The following is a 19098-nucleotide window of genomic DNA, read 5'->3' on the forward strand; positions in this document are numbered from 1 at the left end:
TATAGGATTTAGATACTTGTGCAAAGCTATAGAAAATTCTCTTTGTAATGCATTATAATAATGCCCTTGAGTTCTGTGTTCAGTCTGAACAAGTTTTTTGGTGGTGGTGGTTTTGTTTTATTTTGGAGATGGAGTCTTGCTCTGTTGCCCAGGCTGGAGTGCAGTGATGGAATCTCGGCTCACTGCAACCTCCACCTCCCGGGTTCAAGCAATTCTCCTGCCTCAGCCTCCTGAGTAGCTGGGATTACAGGCACCTGCCACCACGCTCTGCTAATTTTTTGTATTTTTAGTTGAGACGGGGTTTCACCATGTTGGTCGGGCTGGTCTCAAACTCCTGACCTCAGGTGATCCACCTGCCTCCCCCTCCCAAAGTGCTAGTATTATAGGCGTGAGCCACCGTGTCCGTCCCATTCTGAACAGTTTTAATACCATTGCTGTTTTAGCGTTTTGTGTTTTTTGAGACACAATCTCACTCTGTTGCCCAGGCTAGAGTGCAATGGTACGATCTCAGCTCACTGCAGCCGCCGCCCCCGCCCCTGCCCCCCACTTCAAGTAGTTCTCCTGCCTCAGCCTCCCAAGTAGCTGGGACTACAGGTGTCTGCCACCACACCCAGCTAATTTTTGTATTTTTAGTAGAGACGGGGTTTCACCTTGTTGGTCAGGCTGGTTTCCAGCTGTTGACCTCAGGTGAGCCAATGTGCCCCACCCTTTCCTGGGTTTCATAAGGATCTGAAGTGATGGATTCCTTGTTTTTGCTAGTATCTTATTTAGAGTTGAGATGGACCTTAAAACTCATTTGTTTTAACTCACTTTATAGGTGAGTTAAATTTAATTTACTTAAGGATGTACAGTTAGAGCCTGGAACCTCAACCATTCTTCACTCCCCATGCCCATTTAGTTCATTTTCCCCTTCCATGCTGCTTTGTGATTCTTCACTTGAGGTATGAGTTTTTCATCCTTCACGCAGGGTTCTGTCAGTTCATGGTATAGCGATTCAGTGTTAAAATGGTGGTGTCTCAACTGTGCTGTGCACGTTCCAACCATGTCAAATTAATAGTCCAGAGCAAGCAAGAAAAAGGTAATAACATACTCATTTCTTTATGAATATAAGCTTATATTTTTTCATGTGCTATTTTTACTGAGCAAATTGTATGTCTCACATGTTAATAAATATCTTGGCAATTTTATTTTCTACCACATGTATGAAACAGCATAAGGAAAATTGTTTTCGAAGGCATCACTGTTAAATGAGGTTTGGGGGAAAGACATTTTCGAAGGCATCACTGTTAAATGAGGTTTGGGGGCTGGTGTGCACATGGAGTTATTTCCCCCCAAATTCTGGGCCTCATGTAGGAAAACCTAAAACATAGTAAATGGGATATGTTGTTATGGCTCTTTAGGTCAACTTAGTGTTAATAATAATTTCTCATGTGTTAATCACATCTTTGTGTGTTGGGAAGGGAAAAAGTGAAGTGGGTTGGTTAAAATTTAGAACTCCCTTTGCTTAATGCACTCATTCCTTGTGCTGAATTTGTTGCCTTTTGAGACCTTTTGAAACACATAATTAAGGACCTATTCACAGGAGACCACAAAGTGTTCCTTTATAAGATAAAAATTTATTTGCGTTGACCTTGATGACTGGAAAGCAAATGCAACGCATGAAAATGTGTATTTTACAGAGAAATCCAGCTAATTAAAAGGAGTCATGCTGGGCGTGGTGGCTTACACCTGTTATTCCAGCACTTTGGGAAGCCAAGACGGGTGGATCATGAGGTCAGGAGTTCGAGACCAGCCTGGCCAACATGGGGAAACCCCGTCTCTTCTGAAAATACAAAAATTAGCTGGGTGTGCTGTCATGTGCCTTGATTCTCAGCTACTCAGGAGGCTGAGGCAGGAGAGTACCTCGAACAGGGAGGCAGAGGTTGCAGTGAGCCAAAATTGGCACCATTGCACTCCATTCTGGGGAACAGACCATCTCAAAAAAGAAATCTGTGCAATGAACACCTATGTGTTCTCTCCCTCTAGGTTTAACAATAGTCTGAAAGTTATAGACATGACACTTCCCTTTATCATGCATAAGATGTTATTGTTACCACAATACCATTATCATAATGCATCTAAACATTATTCCCTAGTGTCTGATATACTATATTCAAATAGCATAATAGTGTCTAAAAAGTGTTATGTAGCTACTCTTTCCAAACCAGGATCCAGTCAGTGTTTATGAGTTGCATTAGGTTAATGTGTTTCTTTTTCTTATTTTAAGAAGGAGTCTTGCTCTGTTGCCCAGGCTGGAGCTCAGTGGCATGATCTCTGCCCACTGCAACCTCCACCTCGCTGGTTCAAGCAATTCTCGTGCCTCAGCCTCCTGAGAAGCTGAGATTACAGGTGCCCGCCACCAAGCCCAGCTAATTTTTTTAGTAGAGACAGGTTTTACCCTGTTGGCCAGGCTGGTCTCTTAACTCCTGACTCAAGTGATCTGCCCACTTCAGCCCCCCAAAGTGCTGGGATTACAGGCGTGAGCCCCTGTGCCCGTCCAGGTTAATTGGTTTCTTTAGTTTGCCTTACTCTCCTAACTTAAGTGTTAGGAGGCTACAACAGTTTTTTTGAATGTCCTCTATTTACTGGTTTCCTTAGGGTATCATTTAACTTGTTTCTCTTTATCTCTGTTTCCTGGTCTAGAGGCTAAATTATTAGGTTCAGCTTAAAGTTTTTGCCTTTTTTTTTTTTTTTTGGACAGTCTTGCTATGAGCATCCAGGCTGGAGTGCAGTGACTGAACCATAGCTCCCTGTAACCTTCAATTCCTGGGCTCAAGGGATCCTCCCACTTCAGCCGCCTAGCTGGGACTACAGGTGTGTGCCACCAAGCCCGGCTAATTTTTTAATTTTTTGTAGAGATGAGGTCTTGCAGCCTGGCACCATGGCTCACGCTTGTAATCCCAGCACTTTGGGAGGCGAAGGCGGATAGATCTCCTGAGGTCAGGAGTTCAGCACCAGTCTGGCCAACAGGGCGAAACCCCATCTCTACTGAAAATACAAAAATCAGTGGGGCATGGTGGCAGCCACCTGTAATCCCAGCTACTCAGGAGGCTGAGGCAGAAGAATCACTTGAACCCGGGAGGTGGAGGTTGCAGTGAGTCGAGATCGCACCACTGCACTCTAGCCTGGGGGATAGCGAGAGACTCTGCCTCCAAAAAAAAAAAAGAGATGAGGTCTTGCTGTGTTGCCTGGGTTGCTCTCAAACTACTGGCCTAAAGTGATCCTGCTCCCTTGACCTCCGAAAGTGCTGGAATTATACGCAAGAGCCACTGTGTCCAGCCTAATGTAATTCTTTAGTAGCATGCATAACTTAGTCTGTCTAATTTTCTTCACTTGATGAAAATAATTTTTCTAATTTGTTTCTTCGAATCTGGATCCAAATGCTCTCTATACATGTATTTCGTAATGTCTCTTACGTGTCTAAGTCTCTAACAGTTTTCCTGTCTTTACTGAAGAAAACCTGAGGTTGATCCTATGACCTATATTTGGCTGATTATATCATTGTGACATTGTTTCACATGATTTTTAACCCCCGTGGTTTTTGTAAAGTGGTAGAATCAGAAGGTTGATTTTACATATATACAAACATATATATAGATAAAAGTTCTTTTTTTTTTTTTTTTTTTTTTTTGAGACAGAGTCTTGCCCTGTTGCCCAGGTCGGAGTGCAGTGGCTCTATTTTGGCTCATTACAACCTCTGATTCTGAAGTGATTCTTCCGCCTCAGCCTCCCAAGTGGCTGGGATTACAGGTGCCTTGCCACCACGGCAGGCTATTTTTTTATTTTTTTGCATAGGAATCTCGCTCTGTTTCCAAGGCTAGAGTGCTGTGGGAGCACGATCTTGGCTCACTGCAACCTCCACCTCCTGGGTTCAAGCAATATACCTGGCTAACTTTTGTATTTTTAGTAGAGTTGGGGTTTCCCTATGTTGGCCAGACTGGTCTCAAACCCTGGACTAAAAGCGATCCACCTGCTTTGGCCTCCCAGAGTGCTAGGATTACAGGTGTGAGCCACTGCACCCGACCTCTTTTTCTTTGTTTTAGACAAGAATATATCATAGGAGATGCAGTGTGCTTCCTGTTGCATCATATCAAGAGGTGCAAAATGTCAGGTTTTAGTTTCGGTGATCATAAGCATGATCAGTGTGTTCAGTGATTTTAGTTTTGTCCATTCATCATGAACTTCCTCATTAATCTTGTACTAAGTGGTTTTTACGGTTTGAGAGCCATGGATGATAGATACCCTGGATGACTTCAGTTATGAGGAACTTTTAATGGAAGAATTCTAAATCCTTTAAAATGCAAGCCCAGGGGAGAAGACTCCCAGGAATTAATGTGCGCTCTTTCTTTTCTTTTCTTTTTTCCTTACTGTCCTCCTGTCTGTTTGTCCGTCCTTCCCTCCCTCCCTCCCTTCCTTTTTTTTTTTTTGACAGAGTCTTGCCCGTTTCCCAGGCTGGAGTGCAGTGGCACAATCTCTGCTCACGGCAACCTCCGCCTCCCAGGTTCACGCTATCCTCCTGCCTCAGCCCCCCTAGTAGCTGGGATTACAGGCTGAGGCTGGTGGATACCCTGAGATCAGGAGTTCGAGACCAGCCTGGCCAACAACGTGAAACCCTGTCTCTACTAAAGATCCAAAAATTAGCCAGGTGTGGTGGTGCATACCTGTAGTCCCAGCTGCTCGGGAGGCTGAGGCAGGAGAATTGCTTGAACCTGGGAGGCAGCGGTTGCAGTGAGCTGAGATCGTGCCGTTGACTCCAGCGTGGGTGACAGTGAGATTCCTGTCAAGAAAAAGCTGGGCACTTGGCCGGGCACGGTGGCTCATGACTGTAATCCCAGCACTTTGGGAAGCCGAAGCGGGCGGATCACGAGGTCAGGAAATCGAGACCATCCTGGCTAACACGGTGAAACCCCATCTCTACTAAAAATACAAAAAATTAGCTGGGCATGGTGGCAGGCGCCTGTAGTCCCAGTTACTCGGGAGGCTGAGGCAAGAGAACGTCGTGAACCTGGGAGGCGGAGCTTGCAGTGATTCAAGATCGTACCACTGCACTCCAGCCTGGGTGACACGGACTCCGTCTCAAAAAAAGAAAAAAAGCTGGGCGCTTTGGCTCACGCCTATAATCCCAACACTTTGGGAGGCCAAGGCGGGTGGATCATCTGAGGTCAAGTGTTTGAGACTGGCCTGACCAACATAGAGAAACCCTGCCTCCACTGAAAATACAAAAATTAGCCAGATGTGGTGGCATGCGCCTATAATCCCAGCTACCTAGGAGGCTGAGGCAGGAGAATCACTTGAACCTGGGAGGCAGAGGTTGCAGTGCACTGCACTCCAGCATGAACGACAGAGTGAGACTCTGTCTCAAAAACAAACAAACAAAAAAACAGAAAACTTGTCTCCTTTAGGTAGATTCTAATGTATGGTAGATAATTGTAATCTAACACTATGTTTTAGTCTATCAAACTACATTTGTGCCCATTTATCAGTTTCTCTTCATCTTCCTTTCCTACCTTTCCCAGCCTCAGTCTACTGTATCTTTGAGATCCTCTTTTTAGTTCCATGAGTGACTTGTGATATTTGTCTTTTTCTGCTTGGCTTATTTCACTTAATGGCCTCTAGTTCCATCCATGTTGCTGTACATGATAGATTTTCATTCTTTTTAGTGGCTGAATAATACTCCATTGTGTACATATACCACATTTTTTTTTTGAGACGGAGTCTCGCCCTGTCGTCCAGGCTGGAGTGCAGTGGTGTGATCTGGGCTCACTGCAAGCTCCGCCTCCTGGATTCACGCCGTTCTCCTGCCTCAGCCTCCCCAGTAGCTGGGATTACAGGTGCCGGCCACCACGCCCGGCTAATTTTTTGTATTTTTAGTAGAGACGGGGTTTCACCGTGTTAGCCAGGATGGTCTCCATCTCCTGACCTCGTGATCTGCTCGCCTCGGCCTCCCGAAGTGCTGGAATTACAGGCGTAAGCCACCGTGCCCGGCCTACACATTTTTCTTTAGCCGTTCATCTACTGATGGGCACTTAGGTTGATGTGTATATCGGCTATTGTTAACAGTGCTACAGTAAACATGGGGCTACAGATAACTTTTCGACATTGATTTCCTTTCTTTTGGCCATATACCCAGTAGTGGAATTGCTGGGTCATATGGTAGTTTGACTTAGTATTTTCTACTATTATTTTTATTGAAACTCTTCCTGTAGTGCCACCAGGTTCTTTGCGTTTCTCTTGCCACATGAGAGGAGTACCTCAGCATATTTGGCAAAATAGAAATAGGCCTGGTTTAATTCAGGGACATGTTTAAACATATGGCCTCTAACTCAAGGTCCTTTGGGAGCAGGCTGATTGTGTTAGAGATGACTGAAGTTGCTCAGCTAGGAAATAGAGGGGATGGTGGTGTCAGGAACTGGGGAAGAAGCTATGTGTATGTCCCTATAAGAGGCTCCCCTTAACTGTGGATAGATGGGTAAAGGGAGCAGTCTATTACTTTAAACTTTGTTTAGTATTAATTTTTATTTATTTTTGAGACAGGGTCTCACTCTGTCTTCCAGGCTGGAGTGCAGTAGCCTGGTCTCAGCTCACTGCAACCTCCACCTCCCAGGTTCAAGTAATTCCCCTGCCTCAGCCTCCCAAGTAGCTGGGATTATAGGCGTGTGCCACCACACCCCACTAATACTTATATTTTTAGTAGAGATAGGGTTTTGCCATGTTAGCCAGACTGGTCTCGAACGCCTGTAATCCCAGCACTTTGGGAGGGCCAGGCAGTTGTATCACTTGAGGTCGGGATTTCCAGACCAGCCTGCAAAACGTGGTGAAATCCTGTCTCTACTAAAAATATAAAAATGAGCCTGACATGGCCAGGCGCGGTGGCTCACACCTGTAATCCCAACACTTGGGGAGGCCAAGGCGGGTGGATCACCTGAGGTCGGGAGTTCGAGGCCAGCCTAACCAACATGGAGAAACTCTGTCTCTACGAAAAATGCAAAATTAGCCTGGTGTGGTTGCACATTCCTGTAATCCCAGCTACTTAGGAGGCTGAGGCAGGAGCATCACTTGAACCCAGGAGGCGGAGGTTGTGGTGAGCCAAGATCGTGCCATTGCACTCCAGTCTGGGCAACAAGAGCAAAACTCCATCTCAAAACAAAAACAACAAAACCCCTGATGTGGTGATGCAGTCCCAGCTACTCCAGAGGCTGAGGTAGGAGAATCTCTTGAACCTGGGGGGTGGAGGTTGCAGTGAGCCGAGATTGTGCCACTGTACTCCTTCCTGGACTAAGAGTGAGACTCTGTCTCAAAAACAAAACAAAACAAAGATTTTTTGAGGGGCGTCTTGATTCCAAATTCGTTTACAATTTAAAGTGACTAGAAATTTAATTTGGCTTTGAAATTTTGAAATAGAAACATCCTGCAAATACAGAGGTTATGTATCTTATAAGTAAAGTTTTTCTTATACCTTTGTGGTTTTTCAATGAGACATCTTCCTAAAGATTTCCATTTTAGATTACATTTTTATACCTTGGTGTTAATACTTATTGGGCTGAAAAGAAAATGCTTTATTTTATATATTTTTTCCTTTTTTTAATTTTTATTTTTTTTTGAGACAGAGTCTCGCTCTGTTGCCCAAGCTGGAGTGCAATGGCACTATCTCAGCTTACTGCAACCTCTGCCTCTTGGGTTCAAGTGATTCTCCTGCCTCAGCCTCCCCAGTAGCTGGGATTACAGGTGCCCACCACCAAGCCTGGCTAATTTTTTTTTTTTTTTTTTTTTTTGAGACGGAATCTTGCTCACTTGCCCCAGGTGGAATGCAGTTGGTGGTATCTCGGCTCACTGCAACCTCCGCCTCCTGGGTTCAAGTGATTCTCCCACCTCAGCCTCCCAAGTAGCTGGGATTAACAGGTGTGTGCCACCACGCCCGGCTAATTTTTGTATTTTCTTTTTTTTTTTTTTTGAGACAGAGTCTCGCGCTGTCGCCCAGGCAGTGGCGCGATCTCGGCTCACTGCAAGCTCCGCCTCCCGGGTTCACGCCATTCTCCTGCCTCAGCCTCCTGAGTAGCTGGGACTACAGGCGCCTGCCACCACGCCCGGCTAATTTTTTGTATTTTTAGTAGAGACGGAGTTTCACCGTGGTCTCGATCTCCTGACCTTGTGATCCGCCCGCCTCGGCCTCCCAAAGTGCTGGGATTACAGGCGTGAGCCACCGCACCCAGCCTAATTTTTGTATTTTCAGTGGAGGCAGGGTTTCACCGTGTTGGCCAGGCTGGTCTTGAAATCCTGACCTCAGGTGATCCACCTGCTTCGGCCTCCCAAAGTGCTGGGATTACAGGCGTGAGTCACCGCGCCTAGCCTACTTTTTAATTTAATTTAATTTAATTTTATTTTTTTTGAGATGGAGTTTCACTCTTGTTGCCCAGGCTGGAGTGCAATGGCGCGATCTCGGCTCACTGCAACCTCCGCCTCCCGGGTTCAAGCGATTCTCCTATCTCAGGCTCCTGAGTAGCTGGGATTACAGGTGCCTGCCAGCACATCTGGCTAATTCTTATATTTTTAGTAGAGACAGGGTTTCACCATGTTGGCCAGGCTGATCTTGAACTCCTGACCTCAGGTGATCCGCCCGACTTGGCCTCCCAAAGTGCTAGGATTACAGGCATGAGCCACCTTGCCTGGCCCGCCTATTTTATATATATATATATATATATATATATTTTTTTTTTTTTTTTTTTTTTCGAGGCAGAGTCTTGCTCTGTTGCCCAGGCTGGTCTCAAACTCCAGGGCTCAAGCAGTCCTCCTGCCTCACCTCCCAGAGTGCTGGGTAGAATGCTATCTCAGATCATCGTGGCGGTAGTTTCTGGTTGTTTGGCTGCTAGGACCCTAGTCTGGGACACAGAAGATCGTTGCCCAAAGGTATTTCAAACTTGAGCTGCTAGAAGTGGGGCTGAATCCCTTTTCATAACAGTTTTCCTTAGTACATTACTACGTGATGGATGTCTTGATCTCTTTCCAACACATTTTAAACCTATGAGCCCTTTTTCCCAGAAACAAAGTGTTCATAAAATCTCTGGTCTGGCCGGGCGCAGTGGCTCATGCCTGTAATCCCAGCACTTTGGGAGGCCAACACGGGCAGATGATGAGGTCAGGAGATGGAGACCATCCTGGCTAACACGGTGAAACCCCGTCTGTACTAAAAATACAAAAAATTAGCCGAGCATGGTGGCGGGCACCTGTAGTCCCAGCTACTCGGGAGGCTGAGGCAGGAGGATGGTGTGAAGCCGGAACCCGGGAGGCGGAGCTTGCAGTGAGCCAAGATTGCGCCACTGCACTCCAGCCTGGGCTACAGAGTGAGACTCCGTCTCAAAAAAAAAAAAAAATCTCTGGTCTCTGCCTACCATGTATCATCATGACTCATTGGCTCCAATGTTAGACCCTCTATTTAATTGGTGGCATCTGACTATAGCTAACTGGCTGTTAGAATATTATTTTTTAACATTAGGCCATAGGGGGTGTTCAGGCCTTTTTTTTTTTTTTTTAATTTTTATTTTTTTTTGGTAGACGGAGTCTTGCTCTTGTCACCCAGGCTGCAGTTCAATGGTGCGATCTCGGCTCACTGCAACCTCTGCCTCCCAGGTTCAAGTGATTTTCCCACCTCAGCCTCCTGAGTAGCTGGGATTACAGGTACCTGCCACCAAGCCTGGCTAATTTTTGTACTTTTAGTAGAGATGGAGTTTCACCATGTTGGCCAGGCTGGTCTCGAACTCCTAACCTCAGGTGATCCACCCACCTTGGCCTCCCCAAGTGCTGGGATTACAGGAATGAGCCACCACGCCTGGCCCATATAGTTGTTTGTTTTTGTTTTTGTTTTTGAGACGGAGTCTTGCTCTGTTGCCTAGGCTGGAGTGCAGTGGTGTGATCTTGACTCACTTCATGCTCTGCCTCCCGGGTTCACACCATTCTCCTGCCTCAGCCTCCCGAGTAGCTGGGATTACAGGTGGCTAGGTGGCTGCCACCACGCCTGGCTAATTTTTGTATTTTTAGTAGAGACGGGGTTTCACTGTGTTAGCCAGGACTAGTAGTTGTTAATTTAGCAAAATTATAAACTCATTGTCATTTACAAATTATTATTTTATGCTCAAATTGTCACATTCTTGTTTTCTGCTAAGAACAGAATGCTCCAGGATCCATTCAGACTTTTTTTCTTGCTTCAAGGAATCAACAACTGTTACTTTCCTATTGATGTTATAATTTAGTCACATCTATAAGGTCCTTTTGCATGTACACAGGTTTGGGGGATTAGAATATTTACATCTTTGGGAGGGTACTGTTCTGTCTGGCTTCTGGCCCCCAAAGTTTCACATCCATTTCACATATAAAATGCATGTATTCTATTCCAAATTACCCAAAGTATCAGCCCACTGATACTTTTGTAAAATCTTTGGTAACTGGGGTGGGGGGTGTGGAGTAATATCTCATGTACATCTCATCAGCTCCACCTGAGGATATCCTCAGGCTCAAGCCTTTTCTTACATTTTGTCCTTTTTCTCATAGTCCGAGCTGGCAGTGTTTCTGCTGGTATAAAATTCTCTGAAGAACCTTGTGAGCCTCCTTTGTGTGTCGTGGGAATTAATTCCATTAGACAAACAGGAGGCTCCTCTACAGACAGATGGGATAATCTCATATCTGTTTCTGGTTTCTGCTGAGATAGCTGTGTCAGTTGCCTAGTCTCTTCAAAGAGCCCGCAGTATGAATGAATATTCTGATCTTTTGACTCTTCTGAGGCACTAGAAAAAGGTTGTACAACTGCACCTTTGGCTTTTCCTCCAGAGCACACATTCTTTGCAGTGAATCCCCTAATTTTAGCATCTTTTGCTATATGGAAGGCTGAAAATTTCCCAAATCAAGTATCGGTTCCTTTTGGCTTAATAGTTCTCCCCTCAACTTCTCTCTTTTCTTTTGCATTTTATATAAGCAGTAGGAAGAAACCAGAAAACCTCCCCAGCTAAATATCCAAGTTTATTGTTTACAAGTTCTGCTCTCCGCATAACTGTAGGACACAATTCAGCTCAGTTTCTCCCACTATTTGAGGACTCCCTTTCCTCCTGTTTCCAGTAGCATGCTCCTCACTTCCTTCTGAGCCCTCACCAGCAGGAATTTTTTTTTTTTTCCTCGAGATGGAGTCTTGCTCTGTCGCCCAGGCTGGAGTGTAATGGCGCAGTCTTGGCTCACTGCTACCCCTGCCTCCTGTGTTCAAGCGATTCTCCTGCCTCAGCCTCCCGAGTAGCTGGGGTTACAGGCATCCGTCACCACGCCCGGCTAATTTTTGTATTTTTAGTAGAGATGGGGTTTCACCATGTTGGCCAGGCTGGGCTCGAACTCCTGACCTCGTGATCTGCCTGTCTCGGCTTCCCAAAGTGCTGGGATTATAAGTATGAGCCACAGCGCTTGGCCCCCAGCAGTATTGTTAATGTCCATATTTCTATTAACAGTCGTTATGATGATTTACATATTCTTTAACACTGTATGTTCTATTACATTTTCCTTTTTTTTTAGACAGGGTCTCTCTATCCCAGACTGGAGTGCAGTGGTGCAATCACAGGTCACTGCAGCCTTGACTACCTGTGCTCAAGTAACTTCCCAGTTCAGCCTCCCGAGGAGTTGGGACCACAGGCAAGCCACCATGTATGGCTAACTTTTAAATTTTTTTTGTAGCCGGGTGCAGTGGCTCACGCCTGTAATCACAAGCACTTTGGGAGGCCAAGGTGGGTGGATCATGAGGTCAGGAGATCCTGGCTAACACGGAGAAACCCTGTCTCTACTAAAAATACAAAAAAATTAGCTGGGTGTGGGGGCGGGCACCTGTAGTCTCAGCTACTCTTGAGGCTCAGGCAGGAGAATGGCGTGAACCTGGGAGGCGAGTTTGCAGTGAGCTGAGATTGCGCCACTGCACTCCAGCCTGGGCGACTGAGCGAGACTCTGTCTCAAAATAAATAAATAAATAAATAAAATAAATAAATAAATAATTTTTTTTTTTTTAGAGATGGGGTCTTCCTATGTTGCCCAGGCTGGTCTTGAACTCCTGGGCTCAAACCATCCTCCCACCTCAGCCACCCAAAGTGCTGGGATTACAGGTGTGAGTCATCGCGCACTTCCTCTATTGTGCTTTTCATTTCCTTCAGAGTCCTCACTAGCAGAGTTGCTAACCCATACTTCTACAAATAATTAAGGCATTCTAGGCTTTTTCTGTCATCAGAATTCTCCAGCCTCTGCCCAGTGCCCAATTCCAAAGCCACTTCAACACTGTTAGGTATTTGTTAGAGAAGCATCCCACTTGGAGGTACCAAAATCCATATTTCATATTGTTGCTTTAACAACCTACCACAAACTTTGTGGTTTAGAACAGTACCAGTTCTTTATAGTTCTGGAAGTCAGAAATAGGTCTTATGGGACTAAAGGTGTCAGCAGGGCTATTTTCCTTCTGGAGCTCTAGGGAAGAATCTTTTTCCTTGCATTTTCCAGCTTCCAGAGACTTTCTGGATTCTTTGGCTCACGTCCATGTCACTCCAGCATCAACTTCGTCACATCTCCTCTGATTCTGAACTTTGGACCCCATCTTGTGGTTTTTTGTTGTGTTTTGTTTTGTTTTTTGAGACGAAGTTTTGCTCTGTTGCACAGGCTGGAATGCAGTGGCGCGATCTCAGCTCACTGCAAGCTCCGCTTTCCAGGTTCACGCCATTCTCCTGCCTCCGTCTCCTGAGTAGCTGGGATTACAGGTGCCCGCCACTGCACCCAGCTAATTTTTGTATTTTTTGTAGAGCCAGGGTTTCATCATATTGGTCAGACTGGTCTCAAACTCCTGATCTCAGGTGATCTGCCTGCGTCAGCCTCCCAAAGTGCTGGGATTACAGGTGTGAACAGCCGCGCCTGGCCTCAAATTTTTTTTTTTTTTTTTTTTTTTTTTTTTTTAGGCAGAGTCTCACTCTGTTGCTCAGGCTGGAGTGCAGTGGCGTGATCTGAGCTCCCTGCAACCTCCACCTCCTGGGTTCAAGCGATTCTCCTGCCTTAGCCTCCTGAGTAGCTGGGATTACAGGCATTCACCGCTGTGTCCAGCTGATTTTTGTATTTTTAGTAGAGATGAGGTTTCACCATGTTGGACAGGCTGGTCTTGAACTAGTGACCTCAGGTGATCCGCCCGGCTCAGTCTCCCAAAGTGCTAGGATTACAGGCATGAGGCACAGCACCGGGTCCTATCTCAAGCTTCTTAACTGCACCTGCTAAATCCCTTTTGCCATGTAAGGTAACATACTAACAGGTTTCAGAGATTAGGATGTGGACATTTTGGGGGGCTGTTTTTCTCCCTGCCATACCTGCTCTCCCGTGAATCCACGTTTAGTGGAGGACAACATTTGAGGCACTTACATGGATGCTAGGGGACATATATATGAATGTTAGGCAAAAGTCCTGCCTGAAGCTGGAAAATATCTTTTTAATACTAGTTTTTTTCACCCAATTTGATGTATGACATTATTCTATGCCACTTAAAACACATGAACTAATAAAACCAGATTTTTTTTCACCTGTGCGGTTGCTGTTCAGGAATGTAGGCTCAATGTCGTCTCACATCAGCATCTGTATGTGAGATTTTCTAATTTTTGTAACCTGATGTAAATCATAGCAGCTTTGTTGGCCAAATCCAGCCTGCTGGCCAGAAGTTTACAACTGCTGCTTTAGGATTAGTGATGTGATCCAATGACAGATCATAGTTGGGATTGGAATCCCAGATGTCTAAACTGTCTCAAGTGGCAGGGGGATAAAGGAAGGGGTGCTACAGGCAAAAGGAGCAGCACAAACAAAGGCAAGATCAGTGGGAGCAGAGAAAGGAAGGCCATTTAGCAGACTGGCAAGATAGGTCTGACTATTTGTTGCAACCCTAAAGAATTTTACATAAATCTTCACATAACTAAATATTTAAGTGGGCTGGAGGCAAAGCCTTATTCTCATCCACCCAATGATGTCACCAAACACTAAATCTTGTCTCCTGAGCTCTTAAGTGGCTGACAGTTGATATTACCTTTTGTTGACATCCAGCAGGATGTATTTTCTCCAGCATTGCAAGCAAGTCTCAAGACCCATTCTGACTAGGTCAGCTTGGGTCTTAAGTCCGCCAGTCACTATGCCTAAGGAGATGGGATGGATGGAATAGCTTAATCTAGTGCTTGATCCATACTTAAAGCTGGGGTTGCAGTTCCCTTCCCTACAACCAGAGGGCTACCCAAATGGAACTGAGATAAGTGAGTAGGGGGAGCAGATGCTAGGACAACATAGGTAACACCTCTTGAATCCTGTTAATATGTGATCTCTGCATCCTAGAGTCAGGGACTTAATGGATAAAGGCGGTATGGACATGTTGAGAAGGTCTCATTTGAGTGAGGAATGACCCTGCTTGTTTGAGATCAGATATTTAAGGTAAAAGTTAAGCTGCTTGAACAAAAGACCCCCAGATGCAGAGGCCTTAACAAGACATGTTTTTATTTTTCTCATTTTACAGAGCTCAGTGTTGCAGAGCTGGGAGGGGGGGACTCTGGCATCTTCACAATACTTCCATTTCTGAATTCAGGTTGGCTGATCCCATGGACACCTCTCAGCAGAGAAAGGAAAAGGGCAAGGGATGTGTATTTTTGTCATGGCTTCATCTATGTCACACATCCCTTTGACTCGATTCTCACCGACCATTACAAATCATAAACCAGACAGGTGGGAGGATGGGGTCTGTAGTGGGGCGGTCATATGCCCACTTAAAACTTGTCACATTTCAGGCACGAGATTCTGGTGACTAAGTACTTTTCCTGTCCTGTCTTATCCCGAACCACATGTCAGCTGCTTCTCTCTTTGGCTTGTGCCTGCTGGCTGCTGCTAGGGTGCCCATCACTAGTTAGGTCCCGTGGTGGAGGGAGTCCCTACAGCTGAGGCACCATGCTTGAAAGGGGAAAGCGGCTGTAACTGAATTTGCTGCGGGCCCTCACCTGAATTCCCCACCACAGCTCCCCTCACTGCTGACACCATGCGGGAGTAACCATCAGAACGTCTCCTACTAGGGACCTCTCCTGTCTTCCTGGTCCTTGTCTAAGGATCCTCTGGTCCCAGCAATGTTCTCAGGACACAGTGATAGCACTTCTCCATCCACCCTCCTCCCCTAAGTGGCACTGTTTGCCTGGAACTTAAATTTTTATTTTAAAAGAGGATGACCTCAAGCATCGTCCAGCTCTGAAAGGCCCCGCGATTCCAGCAGACGAGCCAGAAATGGCCCTAAGAAGTGACACGGAAACGTGAAGGAGTTTACGAAGCCTGGCCAGCTCCAACTCCTGCAGGACGCACACTCCAGCTCACACTACGGGAGCTGTCCGGGCCGTAGATGCCTCGTCGCAGTCAGAGATGATGTCCAGTAATTTCCAAAAGGGGATATTTGCTCTCACAGAAGAATCAAGAAGGAAGCCAGTGGGATTAGAGTAGCGGCGAAAACTCAGCCTTCCACAAAACGGCGCCCAGCGCCGCCTGCTCCCGCACTACCGATAGTGAACGCAAGACATTTCGCACCGCCTGTTTCGAGAGCTAAGACCCGCCGCCCAGGCTGAGTCCGAAAACCTACAGTCTCTCTGCGCAAGCCCGATCCCACAGCTGCGTGTGATGGTGCCGCGTGCTGGCGCTACCGGAAGACCGCCTGCCGGAGCGCGCCGGAATTATCTCTCCCAATCTCCGGCTGGATCTCCCTTTCACTTCCGGTCCCTTTCTTTTACGTTTCCGACAAAACATGAGGCTCTGTGGGCCGTTAGAATCTTCAGTTCCTGCGAGCGTCGGCTTCGTCTGGGCACGTCCGGTACTCCCTTTCACTTCCGGTCCCTTTCTTTTGCGTTTCCGACAAAACATCAGTGTCTGTGGGCAGTTAGAATCTTCAGTTCCTGTGAGCGTCGGCATCTTTTGGGCCTGTGGAGTTTCTTGGACAGGGGCCGCGGGGCTCCAGGACGGCGCCCTTAGCGACACCATGGTGAGTAGGGTGGGCGGGCAGGCCGGGGGGGCGCCCGGTCCCCCTGGGGCGCTCATGGCGTAGAGGCTCAGGCGTGCAATGCTGAGGGCTTCAGGTTCTTTGGTGTAACGAGGGGATTCTCTTCCTGCCTCGTTTAGCTGTCGCAAATTGAAAAACTGGAAACTGGGGAGCCGCGTTATCGTTCTGGACAGTGTCTTAATCCCGATGAAGCTCTTTAACCTGAGGGAAACAGACACAGAGAAGCGCTAGGGCCCGCTCCGAGTTACGGTGCATAGTGTGGGCCGGCTGTTTGTCCCTAAATACCACAGAGAAGATTAAGAGCAGTTGTGACTATATGTTTCTGGGATTATTTCATTTATGTCCGTTCTCAGTCTGCTCCATAATATACAAACATCACGAGGGTAGGGTCTTTTCATTATTGCTTCCTTAATGTCTCATAGAGTCATTGTAGATGTTCAATAACTATTGAAGAAATGAATGGCACAGACAGGAAATGTTCTTTGAGGGTGTGCTCTCTGTGGTCTGGCGTCATTTGTTGTTTCTTCATTTCTTCAAGAAGCATTTACGACGTGTAAATATAAGAATGCACGTAGTGCCGGTACAAAAATGTTAATTGGTTACTGTAATATTGGCTACTGTATTATTTTCATTAAGTGAAGCCCCTGTAAGAAACACGGGGCGTCATGGTTAGGTTATATGAGATATATTGGAAGCCATTGTAGATTGATGAGCACAAGCTCCCAAGAAAAAGAGAGAAACTAGTGGAATAGAAGTAGCCGTTTCGCGGGAGGCTGAGGCAGGAGAATGGTGTGAACCCGGGAGGCGGAGTTTGCAGTGAGCCGAGATCGCGCCGCTGCACTCCAGCCTGGGCGATAGAGCGAGACTCCATCTCAGAAAAAAAAAAAGAAGAAGAGGTAGCCGTTTCTGTGAGAAGGTATGTCCCAAATTACTGCGGTGTTCGCCTATCTACCAAGCATTTGCCAAGTTTGTTTCTGTCAGTTGAAGGGGAGAGTCTCAAAGGAGACTTAAATTGAACTCAATTTTGCTGAGTGTCTGTAAACTGCATGCTTGTTGTATTTATCTCATGAAGACATTGTGACACCTCTGTGAGATGAGGTATGCACCCTATTGTAAAGATGGGGAAACTTGAGTTATAGAGAGACTACTTCTCAGAGATGGTAAGTGGAAGAACTGGGAATGTAAGTCCCTGACTTAGCTGGGACCCTTTCTACCTAGACTCCAACCCAGAAAACTCGGTCTCTGTCAGACACTGTGTTTCAGGGATAATTGAGTTGACATTTAGTGTGACAGTACTTACATAAAGCTTACTTTACGAAAGGCAGTCTTCAGACTTATTTTCCCCAAATACCACTGGCAGGGAACAGGCAATTGTGATGCTGGGTGTTAAGTGCCATGGTAAGTATAATCCTTGATAGAGGACACCAGCCTAACTGGGAAGAAAGGGTCACAGAATAATGTTCTGGGTGGTCATGACACAAGTAAAATTTGAAGGAAGAATAATGCGAGTTAGCCAGATACAAGGTGTTAGGGTCAGTGGAGGAGTAAAGATTTTAAGTAGAGGGAGGCACAGCCTTGGTCACAGGATTTGGACATATTTAATTTTTGTTTATTGTTGTTCATATAGTAGTTCAAGTGGTTTGCTTGTGACTGTATTCTTGTAAAACTTTTCACTAAAAAGTAAATGGCAAGAAAAAAATATATTTTAAACATGGGCATTTTTCTTCTCTTTTCTCTCTTTCCAGGCCCGAAATGCAGAAAAGGCCATGTAAGTATCAATTTTTTGTAACTTAATAACCACCATGTAACTCTTTTCGTATTTCTTCTTTTTGGTATCTGAGCCTTTTGAGAAGCTGTTTCTTTCTTTACATAAGTTAAAAATAGCATTCCTGTTTTTGCCCATTTGTTTTTTCCGTTAATGTGTTTTCTCATAGTTTCCAGAACTTTTACACTGGATGTACATTTGTTCACCGGTGGTTGGTGCAGGAGTTGTGAGAGTGACAGCTAGAGAACACCAGGATGTTAGCCTTTTAACACCTGGATGTGTTGCTCCTCACAGTGGTCTGATAAGTAGAGTTTCCCACAGTCCTTGTGTGTAGTGTAAGTAAAATATATTCTTGGGTGTTCAGGAATACAAATTGCCCGTTAATCCCTACTCCTGAGAACATGGAAATCCCTAACTACTCTGTGGTTTCTTTATATATATATATATATATGACATTAAATACGATCATAAGCAGATCTAACCCATCCAGGAACATGGGTAATGAGAAGTCTGTGTGAACAGGATCTAATGCAGTCTTTTATATCCCTGATAGGACGGCCTTAGCAAGATTTCGCCAGGCTCAGCTGGAAGAGGGAAAAGTGAAGGTTGGTGTAAATCTTCCTCATGAACTGTAAAGTATCAAGAATAAATGCAGACTGGGCACAGTGGCTCATGCCTGTAATCCCGGTACTTTGGGAGGCTGAGGTGGGTGGATCACTTCAGTTTAGGAGTTTGAGACCAGTCTGGACAACATGGCAAAATCCTTTCTATACAAAAAATACAAGATTAGCCTAGCCAGGCATGGTGGTGCCTGCCTGTAGTCCCAGCTACTGGGGAAGCTGTTGGCAGGAGGATCACTTGAATGGAGGAGTCTTACATTGCAGTGAGCCATGATCATGCCACTGCACTGCAGCCTGGGTGACACAGTGAGAACCTGTCAAAAAAAAAGCTGGGTGCAGTGGCTCACGCCTGTAATCCCAGCACAGTAGAGGCTGACGGGTGGATCATTTGAGGTCAGGAGTTTCAGACCAGCCTGGCCAACATGGTGAAACCCTGTCTCTACTAAAAATACAAAAATTAGCTGGGCATGGTGGCAGGCACCTGTAATCCCAGCTCTTGGGAGGCTGAGGCAGGTGAATCACTTGAGCCCTGCAGATGGAGGTTGCAGTGAGCCGAGAGCGCGCCGCTGCACTCCAGGTCAACAGACTTCAAACTTCAAAATTTCCTATTTCTTATCTGTACC

At 45.9% G+C, this 19098-nt stretch overlaps 3 protein-coding genes across 3 annotated transcripts in view; 2 read left to right on the forward strand and 1 right to left on the reverse strand.

The window, feature by feature from the left end:
• The window catches only part of MBD4 (methyl-CpG binding domain 4, DNA glycosylase), a 332365-nt gene that overhangs the window by 289201 nt on the left and 24066 nt on the right, over positions 1-19098 (forward strand). The window lies entirely within an intron of this gene.
• ISY1 (ISY1 splicing factor homolog) overlaps positions 1-19098 on the forward strand; it is a 285043-nt gene that overhangs the window by 236765 nt on the left and 29180 nt on the right. The window contains exons 2-4 of the mRNA XM_050781805.1: positions 15941-16072; positions 17836-17858; positions 18409-18460. Coding sequence (XP_050637762.1) covers positions 16070-16072; positions 17836-17858; positions 18409-18460 — 78 coding nt within the window. The 5' untranslated portion in view covers positions 15941-16069. The remainder of the gene's footprint in view (positions 1-15940; positions 16073-17835; positions 17859-18408; positions 18461-19098) is intronic.
• The window catches only part of COPG1 (COPI coat complex subunit gamma 1), a 583372-nt gene that overhangs the window by 115999 nt on the left and 448275 nt on the right, over positions 1-19098 (reverse strand). The gene's annotated exons all lie outside the window — the stretch shown is intronic.

Source organism: Macaca thibetana, chromosome 2, assembly GCF_024542745.1.
Source record: "Macaca thibetana thibetana isolate TM-01 chromosome 2, ASM2454274v1, whole genome shotgun sequence".
NCBI classification, from domain to species: domain Eukaryota; kingdom Metazoa; phylum Chordata; class Mammalia; order Primates; family Cercopithecidae; genus Macaca; species Macaca thibetana.